Consider the following 13,633-nt stretch of genomic DNA (forward strand, 5'->3'; position numbering starts at 1 on the left):
AACTACCAAAGAATTATTTTATAGAACTAGAAAAAATAATGACAAAATTCCTCTGGTAGAACAAAAGTTCAAAAATATTAAGGGAATCTAGGAGGGGGTGGGGGAAGGGGCGGAGAAATGGGAAGGAAGGCACCCCTAGGAATACCAGATATCAAACCATACTACAAAGCTGCAATCCCCAAAACAATTTGCTATTGGATAAGAAATAGACTGATTGATTATACAGAAGCAAGTGAGAATAGTAAGCTAGTGTTTCATAAACTCAAAGTTCTGAGCTATTGCAGCAAGAATTCACTATGTGACAAAACTGCCAGGAAAACTGAAAAGTAATATGGCAGAAAATGGGCACAGAACAACATCTCACACCATAACACAAGATAAATGAGTACCTCATTTAGATATAAAAGATGATAATATAAGCAAATTAATGGAGCATGGAAGAATTTACCTGTCAGATCCATGGATAGGGAAAGAGCTCATGACCAAACAAGAGATAGAGAGGTTCATAGGAGATAAAAATGGATAATTTTAATTACATAAAATTAAAATGTTTTGCACAAACAACACCAATGCAGCTAAAATTAGAAGAAAAGCAGAAAACTGGAGGGAGGGATCTTTGCAGCAAGTTTCTCTGAAAAAGGTTTCATTTTTCAAATATATAGAGAACTGAGCCAAATTTATAAGAATAAGAGCCATTCCCCAATTGATAAAAGGTCAGTGGATAAGAACGGCCAGTTTTCTAAGGAAGAAACGCAAACTATCAATAATCACATGAAAAAAAATGCTCTAAATCACTAATAATTAGATAAATGCAAATTGAAACAACTCTGAGATAAAACCTCATACCCAACAAATTGGGTAAGGTGACAGAAAAAGAAAATGACAAATGCTGGAATGGCTGTGGAAAAATAGATACACTAAAGCACTATTGGAGCCGTGATCTATTCCAGCCATTCTGGAGAACAATTTGGAAGTATATACCCAACGCTATTAAATTGTGAATCTTCTTTGACCCAGTATACCATTAGTAGGTCTATACCCCAAAGAGATCAAAGGAGAAAGAAAGGGACCCATATGTACAAAAAATATTTATTTGTGATGGCAAAGAATTGGATGAGGGGATGCTCATCAGCTAAACAATGGCTGAACAAATTAAGATATATGAATGTGATAGAATATTATTGTGCTCTAAGGGTGAAGGGAATAGTTTCAGAAAAACTTGAGAAGACTTACATGAACTGATGCGAAATGAAGTGAGAAGAACCAGGGAGAACAATTTACACAATAACAGTAGTATTATAAAGATAATTAACTGTGAAAGACTTAGTAACTCTGATCAATATAATGATCCACCACAGTTCCAAAGGACACACAATGAAAAATACTATCCACCTCCAGATAGAGGACTGATGGATTCAGAGTACAAATCAAAGTGCATATTTTCCTATTTTTTTTATTTTTCTTTTTTTTTTAACATGACTAGTGAGGAAATTTGTTTTGAATGATTTCATATTTGTAATGGGTTTTTATTTCTTGCCTTCTCAATGTGTGAGGGAAAGGTGGGGGAAAGAGAAAATCTGGAACTGAAAATAAAATTTAATATTTAAAAAGAAAGAGAGGTAGTGATCACTCAAAGATAGCATGGTTTAATAAAGAGAAGGCCATGATAGACTAACCTCATTTCCTTTTTGGAAAGGTTAACTATAGCAGGTGAGGAGAATGCTATAAAAAAAAATTGTGTTTAGATTTCAGCAAAATCTCTAACAAAGTCTTTTATCCTAACTTTGTGGACAAGATAGAGAGACATGGGCTAAATGACAGTACAGTTACCGGTAGGTATTTCCTCGACAACACATAGCTAGGAGGGATAACTAACATGTTGAATGATGGAGTCAAGGTCCAAAAAAGTCTCAACAGGTTAAAATAAGGAGCCAAATGTAATTGAATGAAATAATAGGAATAAGCTTTATTCTACCCTTAGGTTGAAGAAATCCATCTCAGAAGCATAGAATAGGAGAACTGTGGCTAGAAATAATTGTGAATGTAATTAAGAAAAAGATCTGGAGGTTTTGGTGAACCACAAGCTCAAATTTCACTAACAGTGTGACATGGAAGCCAAAAACCCTAATGTTATCCAAGGCTATATTTAGGGAGGTTAGATGGGGTCCAGAGAGAGTGACAACCCCCTACTCTGGTCCAACTATATCTAGAGAACTGTGTTCTGTTTGGGGCAATAATTTTATGAAGGAAATTGCAAAGTCTGAGTGAATTCAGAGAAAGGCAGTCAGGATGGCAAAGGGATAGGAGACCATACCTTACAGGGATGAGCTGAAAGAACTGGAAGAACATAGAAAGTTTTGAGGGAGGTGGAGAGAGAGGTGCAGGAAGTATGAGGGCAGTTCAGATTGAACCAGGGACAATAGCTAGAAGCAATGAATGAAACTTGCAGAGGCGGATTTAGGATTGAAGTAAGGAAAATTTCTTAACAATTAGCTATGGCAAGGTGGAATGCGCAGCCTCAGAAGGGAGAGGGCTCCTCCCTGGAGATCTTCAAGCAAAGGCTAGATGACCATTTGTAGGATGCACTATAATGGAGATTCTTTTTCAGGCATGTTCTGCGCCGCTGAGGTTTCTTCCAGCTCACTGGAACCTGGAGATTTAAGCAGGTCACCTCGTTTCCCTGGGGCACAGTTTAAATGAAAGGGTCGGGGCTTGGTTGGATAAGAGGGACTTGCAGTACCATGGGAAGAATACAAGATTTGGAGTCAGAGGTTCTGAGGTTGAATCCCACAACAAAGTTGCTGTGTGATCTTGGAAAAGTCACTTTCTTTCCTTCTCTAGCCTTTGGTTCATCATCAGTAAAACTGAGGGTGAGGTGGGGGGAGGATTTGAACTAGATGATTTCTAAGGTCCCTCAGCTCTGCTATTGTGTGATCTTATGGTCACATAAATCTAATCATAATAATATCTAATCATAATGATCATAAATCTAGGGCTGGAAGAGACTTTGGAAGTCATACTATCTAGCCCCCTCATTTTACAGATGAGGAACTGAGGACCAAAGAGGGTTGGACAGGTAGCAGCAAACCGTTCCTACATAAGCAAGGACAGAATAGTCAGTCCCTACCTTGTAGGCTTCCCTCCTCCCCGAGATCCCATGGGCTGGGATGAGGCTCCTGGGACCTCAGTGCTGGGTCCTGGACTTGGCTTTGCCACCTCTTCTGATGGCCCAGAAGCAGGCTGGCCAGGCATGTCTCCTCCTTGTTCTACTCCCCCAGGTGCCACCTGAACCTGGGAGATTTCACTCTTGTCTTGCAGTAGCGTCGTGCAATCTGGACGCACAAGGGTGATGTCACTGGCTTTCTCTGGGTTTTCAGATACTGCATCTTTGGGTGATGGAGGACAGGCAGGAGGTCTCTGGCAAGAGGCTGAGGTGGAAGCTCCATCATTCTGTCTTGGGGAGATCCCTACCCCTCTGAGAGGGTCTGAGTTAACTCCAGGATCTTTAAGGGTCACTAGGGGCAGCCTCTTGTCCTTTCCCTCTGAAGACTCTGCCTTTTGGCTTTCTAAACAGAGAAATAAACAATAAAAAAACTCAATTAAATACCACCATGCTGTGTACATAAGGTCTGTTGATTTGAATAATGGTCCGGATTCTCCTATCCCTTTGCTGCATAAATCCTTATAATGAAATGTTTTATCCCAAGGTACCCTTGAGGACACCACCTCCTCCAAAAGGATTTTGTCACACTCATACTCAAAATCACTCCTTTTTTCTAGGTCCCCTAAGCAAATAGCACATATTGTTTTGCTATTATTTTTAACATCTGCTAGACTGTAAGCCCCATGAGGGTAGAGACATCTAATCCAAACTTTGCATCTCCTCTAGTGGCCAGCCTACTGCCTTGCAGCACACATTAGGGCCTTAATAAGTGTTTGTAAAATGAATGGATGAATGTTGAACAAGGCCTCATTTGTGTATGCTCTGTGTCTCCAAAGGAGTTGTTAACCCATTTGTGTCTAGGACCCCTTTGGCAGTCCGGTGACGTCTATGAGCCCCTTCTCAGAACCATGCTTTTTAAATGCATAAAATAAAATACATAGGACTACAAAAGCAAACAATTATGTTGAAATAGAATTATCAAACTTTTTTTTTAAAGTCCATAGATCCCAAGTTAAGAACTCCTGAGTAGAGAAGTCAGCTCATTGAGAGAGGAAACCATATCTACTCTTTCTTCTGTAACCTCCATCTTGCCCCAAAGTGCCTACAATAGCTATTCATAAAGTAGGAGCTCAGTAAATACCTGCTAAATAAAACTGGTTCCAAAGTTCCCTGGTCCTGACTGTCCTCACCAAAGTGAGGAGGACAAAAACAGTATTATACTCCTGGGTAACCAGTTGTGGGTGCAGGAAATGTTTCAGGGGAAGGGAGCAATAGAGGGTTCCCACATACCTTCCAAAGGCCTCCTGATCTCAGCTTGCACTCCTCGAGTGCTCAGGGTCTGCTTTGGTTTAGCCCCCTTTTCCTCAGCCTTCTCCTTGTTCTAAAAAGCAAATGTCATCATAGCCATCATTACACAGTGTGAAATAAAAATTATTACTCAGGCAACCAAGAGAGGAGGCGCTGCCTACTCTGTGGATTATTACTGGTATGAACTTGGACAGCTAGCTTTACCTCGCTTTCCACATCTAGAAAATGAGGGTGTTGGGCTAGAAGAATACAAAGATCTCATTCAGTTCCAAATCTTTGATCTTAGGATCCTAGAGAAACAGCAGGGCCCAGTGGATAGAGAAGCTGCCTCGCTGCTCTGGCCTGGCAGCCCCTCAATGCTCTTGGCAGCTCTCAAAGACTAAAAGGCAAAGAGAAGATGCTGACCTGCACTGGGAGAAGGATTTCTCCCACTTGGGAGTTCTCTATACCAATGAAATGACAGGTCTAGGCCATTTTCCCTATCCTGTGATGCTACTACATGCAGAGTACCATGCTGGACACTGGAAGGAAGTGAAAGACACAGCCCTAGACACTCTAAAGAGGGAGAGAAAACATGTTTGAAAAATATATTAGGGCCAAGACTAAGGAAGCACATACTAATTCAAAGCTATGAAAAAGGGCTCTTTGGAAACTTGCTCCTTCAGTTTCTAGCGCTGGGCCTTGCACATAGTAGGTTCTCAACTGATAGCTGACTGCTTGAACTAATTGCTATAGGTAGTCTCTAATCAAATTATCTGCTAAGACCAATACAAGTATTAGTTCTGACTTGAGAAAATAGTATCTTCTATTTAATTATAATAATTCACATTTTTATGGCACTTTAAGGATTACAAAGTGCTTCCCTCACCATAACCTTGTGAAATTGGTAATGGACGTGTTATTTTTCTTCTATTATAAATGAAGAAACTGAGGTTCAGAATGGTCCAAGGTCACAGCTAATAAATGAAAGAGGTGGAATTTTCACCTACATTTCCTGAGTCCCAGTCGTGTGATTTTGGAGGTCTTTTCTCTCTCTGCTGATAAAGATGAGTACCCAACCAAGGGGTTCATTAGGCCTCACTTAATGAAGGGGTTGGACTAGATAATCTCTAGGTCACTTCCAGTCCTAACTTCTCTGACCTTAGTAATAAACTAGCTCCCTGCCCCAGGGATAGCAGCCTTTTCTGCCTTTGAAAAGCTAAATTCTCAAAGTTCAAGTTTAATGAACACCTTCTAATGAAACTCCACTGGAGCTAGATTGCATTTCTTTTTGGATAGCAACATGAAAGTCACTAACTATTAGATCAAAACATCTAAGTGGAAGCTGGAGTTAATGAGCATTTATTGAGAGCCTATTTGTGTCTAGGTATGTTCTGGGAGCCAAATGGAAATTTGACTCTTGGCTTGCTTTCATTCATCTCATAATCCCCATCTTGGACTCCATTCCTGAATCACCAGGCTCCAATAGGTGAGCGTTCCTCTTACCTTACTGGAGAATGAAGCCTCCACACCACTTCCCAGACATCTCTATACTGTGCTAGGGTGCCTGTTGGTACCCCCCAGTCCAGCCTCCCACAGCATTTCTAGCCCTCCTTTTGTATTGTCTTTCTGCTTGAAGACATGGGCCATCTTGCTGCTCATATTTATAACCCCAGCATGCTTAGCACTATGCTTGTCATTTAATAAGCATTTAATAAATCTCTCTCTCTCTCTCTCTCTCTCTCCTCTTCTCTCTCTTCCCCTTTCCTCCCTCCCTCACTCTCTCTCCCTATCCCTCTTTCTCTTTTTCTTCCTTTCTTCTATCTCCCCCTCTCCCCTTCTCTCTCTCCTCTTCTTTCTCCCCTCCTCTCTCTCTCCAACTCCTCCTCCTCCTCCTTCTTCTCTCTCTCTCTCTCTTCTCTCTTTCCTCTCCTCCTCCTCCCTCCCTCCCCTCCTCTCTTTCTCCTCTCTTCTCTACACACACACACACACACACACACACACACACACACACACACCCCAGGCCCACCCCAAGACAAGTATCAAGAAAGATGAAGTATAATTAGTGCTGTTGTATTTGGAGTCAAAAGATTTGAATTCAAGTTACAGCCCTGCCTCTAGCGCTACATGTGACTTTAGGTAATCACTTTGCTTTTCTTGGTTCAGTTTCTGAAAAACTGGTTCAGTTATCTGTAAAAATGAAGGGATTGGATGAGATGATTTCTAAAGTCTCTTCCAGCCCTGACATTCTGTGACTCTGTGATACTCATAGTTACGTCAGCTCTTATAAAACCTACAACACAGCTCTGAATGTCTTCAGTGGCAATCTTCTGAGAAGGCTGCGGTAGGGAAGTGATATTGTTACATCAAAAATCTGTCTCTGCATGTCTGTCTCCACTTTAGAATTCCCAAAGAAAAAACTGCTTATTTTCTCTTTGAAATGACAGAAGCAGTTCTTAAAGTAGAGGAGAGATGATATTCTCTCCCCTCAGTATTTCTGTCCTTTGAAGAAGTCTGAAGTTTGGGGAACTCATATCTAGATACTATCCTACTCTTCTCTGTCACCTGGTGGCAGCCTTTGGGAAAAGGAAAACCTAGTTCCCAGAGGCCCTTGTGCAGCTAGGCAGGTTAGAGCTCCTGCCCATAACCCTGGTGGACTGGGAAATAATTCTTTAAAAAGGCATTTATACCACTACTAGGTGTATATCCCAAAGAGATCGAAAAATACAGCAGCTCTTTTTGTGGTGGCACAGAATTGGAAATTGAGGAGATGCCCATCAATTGGGGAATGGCCGAACAAGTTGTGACATATGGTTGTAATGGAATGCAATTGTGCTATAAGAAATGATGAGCAGGCTGATTTCAGAAAAACCTGTAAAGACTTACATGAACTGATGCAAAGTGAAGTGAGCAGAACCAGGAGAACACTGTACACAGTAATAGCAATGTTGTACAATGATCATCTGTGAATGGCTTAGCAATTCTCAGCAATAACATGATCCAAGACAATTTCAAAGGACTCATGATGAAAAATACTATCCACCTCCAGAGAAAAGAACTAATAGAGTCTCAATGCAGATTGAAGCATACTATTTTTCACTTTCTTCATTTTTTTGTGGATTTTTTTGGGGGGGGCGGGCTTTGTTTTCTTTCACATGACTAAAATGGAGATATATTTCACATGATTGAACATACAGAACCTATATCGAATTGCTTACCATCTCATGAAGGGGGAGGTTAGGGAGGGAGGGAGAGAATTGGAACTCAAATTTTTAAAAAATGAATGTTTAAAATATATTTTACATGTAATTGGGGAAAAAATAAATTATCATTTTTTTAAAAAAGGGATTTAAGGATCTTTACCCTTCTTGAGGACTCTATTATAAGTACCACTAACTCATTATTTCTCCCTGTCTTGATCCCCCTATTCTTTTTTCTTCCCTCCTCTTCTCTTTATCTCACTTCACTCCAATCAAGATTAATGAACCATCTACTTACTATTGCAAGGCACTATGGTAATGCAAAATTTCATCAAAACACAAGGTTCTTGCCCTCTTGTAACTTTCAGTCTAGATGGGGAACTAAAGCACAAACACAAATGGACTACAGAATACAATATTTATATGATGACCACCTTAGAAAACCGTTCAATAAAGTGCTAGGTGAGATCTTGGAAGGAAAGATCGCTATCAACAGCGTGATCTGTCCAGTCTGACTAGAGAATAGAGTACTAGTAGGTCAGCAACAAAAGTTAAAGCTGGAAAGGCAGAATGGTGCCTGTTTGTGGAAGGCAGAAAGATGCGACTTCTAACAGGATTGTGCTCTGGGCGTGGATGTGACTGTTGGTGAGGGAAAGGTAGGGAAAGGGACTCGTAGCGATTATGTCTGGGCCATGATTTCACGTGGATGAGGAAGCGCCCTTTACCAAGGCCTTGAGTGCCAGGCATTTTTAACTAGATCGGCAGGCAATGTTGTTGTTGCGTCCTTTTTTCAGTTGTGTGACTCTTCGTGACCCCATCTGGGATTTTCTTGGCAGAGATACTGGAGTGGTTTGCCATTTTCTTCTCCAGCTCATTTTACAGATGAAGAAACTGAGGTAAATGGGTTAAGTGACCTGCCTAGGGTCACACAGCTAGTCAGTGTCTGAGGCCAGATTTGAACTCAGGAAGGTGAGTCTTTCTGACTCCAGGTCTAGTACTCTATCCACTGTACCACCCAGTTGGCAGTAGGGAGCCATTAAAGATGTATGAGCAAAGGAGCGACATATGACCAGATTTCTTCTTGAAAAAATGTTCTCGAAGCAGGATGAAGCTCGGATTGAAGGAACAAGTACACTACCCTCACAGTATTACTCTTGGCTTTATAGGGCCCTTTCCATTTGTTCCCTTTCTGCAAAGCCTCAGACCTGAGCCACAGGAAGCAGAAGTCATTCTCTGTGTCCTTTGGCAGACCTTGTTGGGTTGAAATGTTATAATCTCCTCCTTTCCCTCCCTGCCCCCACACAAGCTCAAGGTTCTTGCTCCAGCAGCAATGCTGGCCAAACCCTTTCCTCCCCTCTCTTGCATGTCCCAGCCAGGAGTGGAAAGGCTGTAACTGTCTCTCAGAGAAAATCTAAAGAGTTTGGAGGATGATTCCCACCCCCACCCCCATATGGCCTCACAGAGGTAGGGAGAGGGGAGGGAATGCTGCCTGCCCTTTGTTCTGAAAGATACTGCTAATGATGGGGATTGTGCTCTGGGTGTGGCTGTGGCTGGTATTGAGGAACACAGGGATAGGGACAGGACCCATGGTTTCATAGGTATAGTGAACTCCTGGAGGAAGAAACTCTCTCTGCTAATGCAAATTGGTATCTTCTCTGTAACTTAAAGTCTTAGAGAGTTGCCCAGCGCATTGAGGACCAAGTGACCTGGCGAGGTCACTCATCCAGTATAGGTCAGAGGTGAGACTTGAATCCAGGTCTTCCTGCCTCTAAAGCCAGCTCTCTATTCAGGATTCCCCACTGGCTAGAACAAATGATCACAGATTCACTAACATCTGTTCTGTTCTTAGGAAAGGATTCCAGTAGCAACTCTGTCACTTACTATTTCTATGGTCTCATTCTGTCTGCCTGTTTCTGAAATGAAGTTAGATAAATGAGCCACTAGGATGCTTTCAGCTCTGGTCTTCTGAGGCTATGTCCAATACTGTAGAAGGCACTGTGAGAAAGCTCATATATCTGTAGGGTGTTAGAGTAATTGGCTTTCCTCATAACCACCCTATGGAGTAAATAATACAAGTATTACTCTCCTTTCTGATCATAAGACTAGGAAACTGAGGCGCAGAAGTAAAGTGACTTGCCTAATATTACATAGTTTGTAAACAGCAGAGCAAGGAGTCAACCCAAGCAACCTGATTCCCAAGCAGGGCTTTTTCCCAGTGACATACATGAAGTCCTTCTTTGTTTTCTAGCTGACATCTCTCCTGCCATCTAGATAATCTCTGAGCAACATAGGTTCAGAGATCTGGAATTGAGAGGGACTTTCAAAGCCATCTAACCTAAACTCCACATTTTACAGCTGAGGAAACTGGGGTTCCAGAAAGTGTAAGACATTTTCCCTAGGTCACACAGGTAGCACATGGCAAAGGCAGGATCTGAACCTAGGACCTCTAACTCCAAATCCAGTTCTCTATACTCTGTGCCTCCCCCAAATTCAAAGCACTTAAAAGTAATTGCAATAATGCTTAGGATAAGGGCATTCTCTAGAATAGAATATTCTAATTTCAGATCTTGTAATCTGAGTTCATAGGTAGAAAGATAAAGTATCTTACGCTTGGTGAGATTCAAAGCCAGCTGGCTGAGAGAAGAAAATTCATTTGGTCTTTAAATGCTATTTACAACATTTTTCCTACTAATGTTAAAAATTAAAATGTTAAAGTTAAGAATTTTTAAACTGAAGAGGGACTTTATGGAAATGCTGTCTGTAGAATGCACCCACAAGGAGCAACAGAAGACAGCATTAAAACCAAGTGCTAAAGTGTGGTACCGACCATCAGTGAGGGAGATGGACCTCGAGATGGGTCTGGAAACAGAGGAAGCCTGCTTATACAGAACAGGTCATTTCACTGAAGGAGAAGGAAAGAAAGAAGGAAGAAGGGAAGAAAGGAAGGAAGGAAGGAAGGAAGGAAGGAAGGAAGGAAGGAAGGAAGGAAGGAAGGGGAAAATGAGGGAAGGAAGGAGGGAAGGAAGCAAGGAGAGAGGGAGGGAGTTAGAAGAAATGAAGGAGAGAGGAAGGACAGAAGGATGGAAGGAAGGAAAGAAAGTGGGAGGGAGGGAGGGAAGAAGGGAGGGAATAATGAAGGAAGGGAAGGATAAAGAAAGGAAGGGAGCGATGGAGGAAGGAAAAAGCATGGGAAAATAATCAGGTCTTGAAGAGTCCTTTTAAAAACATATATGAAGGTAGTTGGTTATCTGGTCAGTTTCAATACATCAACTAAATATACACTGAGAACCCATGATGAGGCTGGCACTGAACTAGGCACTAAGGAGTTTATATTCTAGCTAGAGAGACAAGATAAGCAGATGAAAAATTAAATAAGAGCCAAATGAAAGTTCAATACAACATCAGAGGTGTCAAAGGCAGCGTATAGGTCATGAAATGACAAAAGAATGGAACAGATGATAAGTAACATTGTCCAGTAACCAGAAGCTGTGAGTTCTCTCTTTGGCCACATGTGGGGTCCAAGTTTGAGCCCACTGTCAGTCAGTCAATAAGCATTTATTACACTCTTATTATGTGCCAGGCACTGTGCTAAGTGCTGGGGATACTAAGAAAATCCTGCTGTCAAGAAGCTCGCTCATGGGCAGAAGACAACATACCAAAAATTGTATACAAATAAGCTATACACAGTGTGACAAATTGGTAGTCTTAGAGAGAAGGTATCAAGATTAAGGAGGATCAGCAAAGGTTTTTTGCAGAAGGTAGGACTTTAGCTGAGATCTCAAGGAAGTCAGGGAAGCTAGGAGGGAGAGATAAACAGGGAGAGAATTCCAGGCATGGGGGGATAGCCAGTGAAAATGTCCAGTTGGGAGATGGAGTATCATGTTCAGGGAAGAACAAGATGGCCAGTGTCAACGGATCACACAGTACTGTGAAGGGGAGCAAAGTGTAAGAAGACTGGAAAGGTAGGAAGAAGTCAGATCACAAAGAGCTTTAAAAATCTTAAAAGACTTACATTTCATCCTGGAGAGAATAGTGAGCCGCTGGAGTTATTGAATAGGGTTAGTACCGTGGTCAAAACCCATGCCAAAGGAAGATAAATTTTGATAGCTGAGCAGAATATAAATTGGATTGAGGTGGGGAGAGACTTGAGGCAAGATGATGACTAGCAGGATTATTTCAATACTTCAGTGTGAGGTCCTGAGGGCTGTACCAGGATAGTAGCATTGTCAGACAAAGAAAGGGACTTATACAAGAGCTGTGAAGATAGAAATGACAGGATTTGACCTGATTGGATATGGAGGGTGAGAGTGAGGAGTCTAGGAGAACACCTAGGTTTCAGGCCTGGGGGACTAGAAGGTTGGTGGTGTTCTGGACCACAATAGGGAAGTTGGGCAGCTAAGTGGTATAGTGGATAGGCACCAGGCCTGGAGTCAGGAAGACTCTTCCTGAGTTCAAATCTGGCCTCAGACACTTACTAGCTGTGTGACCTTGGGCAAGTCACTTAACCCTGTTTGCCCTCAGTTTCTTCATATGTAAAATGAGCTGAAAAAGGAAATAGCAAATCACTCCAATATCTCTGCCAAGAACACCCAAATGGGGGTCACAAAGAATCAGACTGAAATAACAAAATATGAGAGAATTAGGAAAAGGGAAAGGTTTGGGGGAAAGATAACGAGTTCAGTTTTGGACTTGTTGAGTTTAAGAAGCCTATGGGACATTCCGGTTGAAATATCCAATAGGCAATTGGAGGCACGAAACCAGAATTCAAGAAAAGAGTTTAGGACTGAACAAGTGTACTCAAAAGTCATCTGCACAGAAACGACAGCTGAAACCATGAAAACTGATGAGATCACCCAGTGAAACAGTGTATAAAGGAAGAAGAGAAGGCCCAGGATAGACCCTTCGGGCCATTCCAATTATCAGGCATGATCTGGATGAAGATCCAGCAAGAGAGACAGAGAAGACATGGTTAGACAGGTAGAAGGAGAACCAGGAGAGAGCAGCATCATGAAGACCAAGGGAGAAGAGCCTATCAAGGAGAAGATGGTGATTGACAGTATCGAAGGCAACAGAGAGATCAAGATGGCAGAGTATCGGGAAAAGGTCATTAAATTTGGCAATTAAGAGATCATCAGTAACTTTGGAAGAGAAGTTTTAGGTGAATGATGATGTGGAAGCCAGACTACAGAGAGTTAAGAAGTGAGAGGAAAGGAAGTGAAGGAACCTATTATAGATGGCTTTCTCAAGAAATTTAGCCACAAAACGGAGAGAGATATAGGACGATATACAAGTTCCTTCACTTTTCTGAGGGAACTTGCATGTGCAACGGGAGGATGCACCTGAGTTTGGGGGGATTTTTTGGTTTGGGGCAATGTGGCATAGTGGATATAGTGCTGGACTTAAGTCTGGAAGCGCAGGGTTCAAATCCTGCCTCTGGTAATAGCTGTGTGCTCTGGACAAGTTATTTAATGTCTCTAGGTCTCAGTTTCCTCATCTGTAAAGCAAAAGGATTGGAATTAGACCAGATGGCTTCTAAAATCCCTCCCAACTCTGAATCTATGATGATATTCATGACTTCAGATGAGAGAAAGTTTCAATGACTTACTCAGACTCACCCTGTATTGTCATCCCAATGTCCCAGAAGAAACTTACACTGATTTCCAGTAGCCAAAGGATAGGGAGGGATATCTCCTGGTTTGTGATTCTCCCCTTCTGATGTCACCTGCACTGCAAGGTCAACAGAGATCTGCAGCCTCCCCTGTGAGGGAGGGCAGTAGGCAGGTAGATAATATAATAATAGTAGTAGTAGTAGTAGTAGTAGTAGATAATCAGCCCCTAGAGAAGAAAAGTGGAAAAGGATGGTGGCTTGCATCAGGGATGGGGAGGGAGAGGAGTGGCAAATCCCTTACAGAGATGTTACTGCACAGAAAGCAAAAACCCTCTGTAATTGAAGACTTTTAGAGTCTTTCAGAAGGCACTTATC

The 13,633-nt window shown here is 41.9% G+C and overlaps 1 protein-coding gene across 1 annotated transcript in view; it reads right to left on the minus strand.

Annotated features, from left to right (window-relative positions):
* Positions 1-13,633, minus strand: part of MYLK3 (myosin light chain kinase 3) — a 52,454-nt gene that overhangs the window by 36,038 nt on the left and 2,783 nt on the right. The window contains 2 exon segments of the mRNA XM_036752751.1: positions 3,128-3,566; positions 4,454-4,544. Of these exon segments, the coding sequence (XP_036608646.1) occupies positions 3,128-3,566; positions 4,454-4,544 (530 nt within the window).

This window comes from Trichosurus vulpecula, chromosome 3 (assembly GCF_011100635.1).
Source record: "Trichosurus vulpecula isolate mTriVul1 chromosome 3, mTriVul1.pri, whole genome shotgun sequence".
Lineage (NCBI taxonomy): Eukaryota > Metazoa > Chordata > Mammalia > Diprotodontia > Phalangeridae > Trichosurus > Trichosurus vulpecula.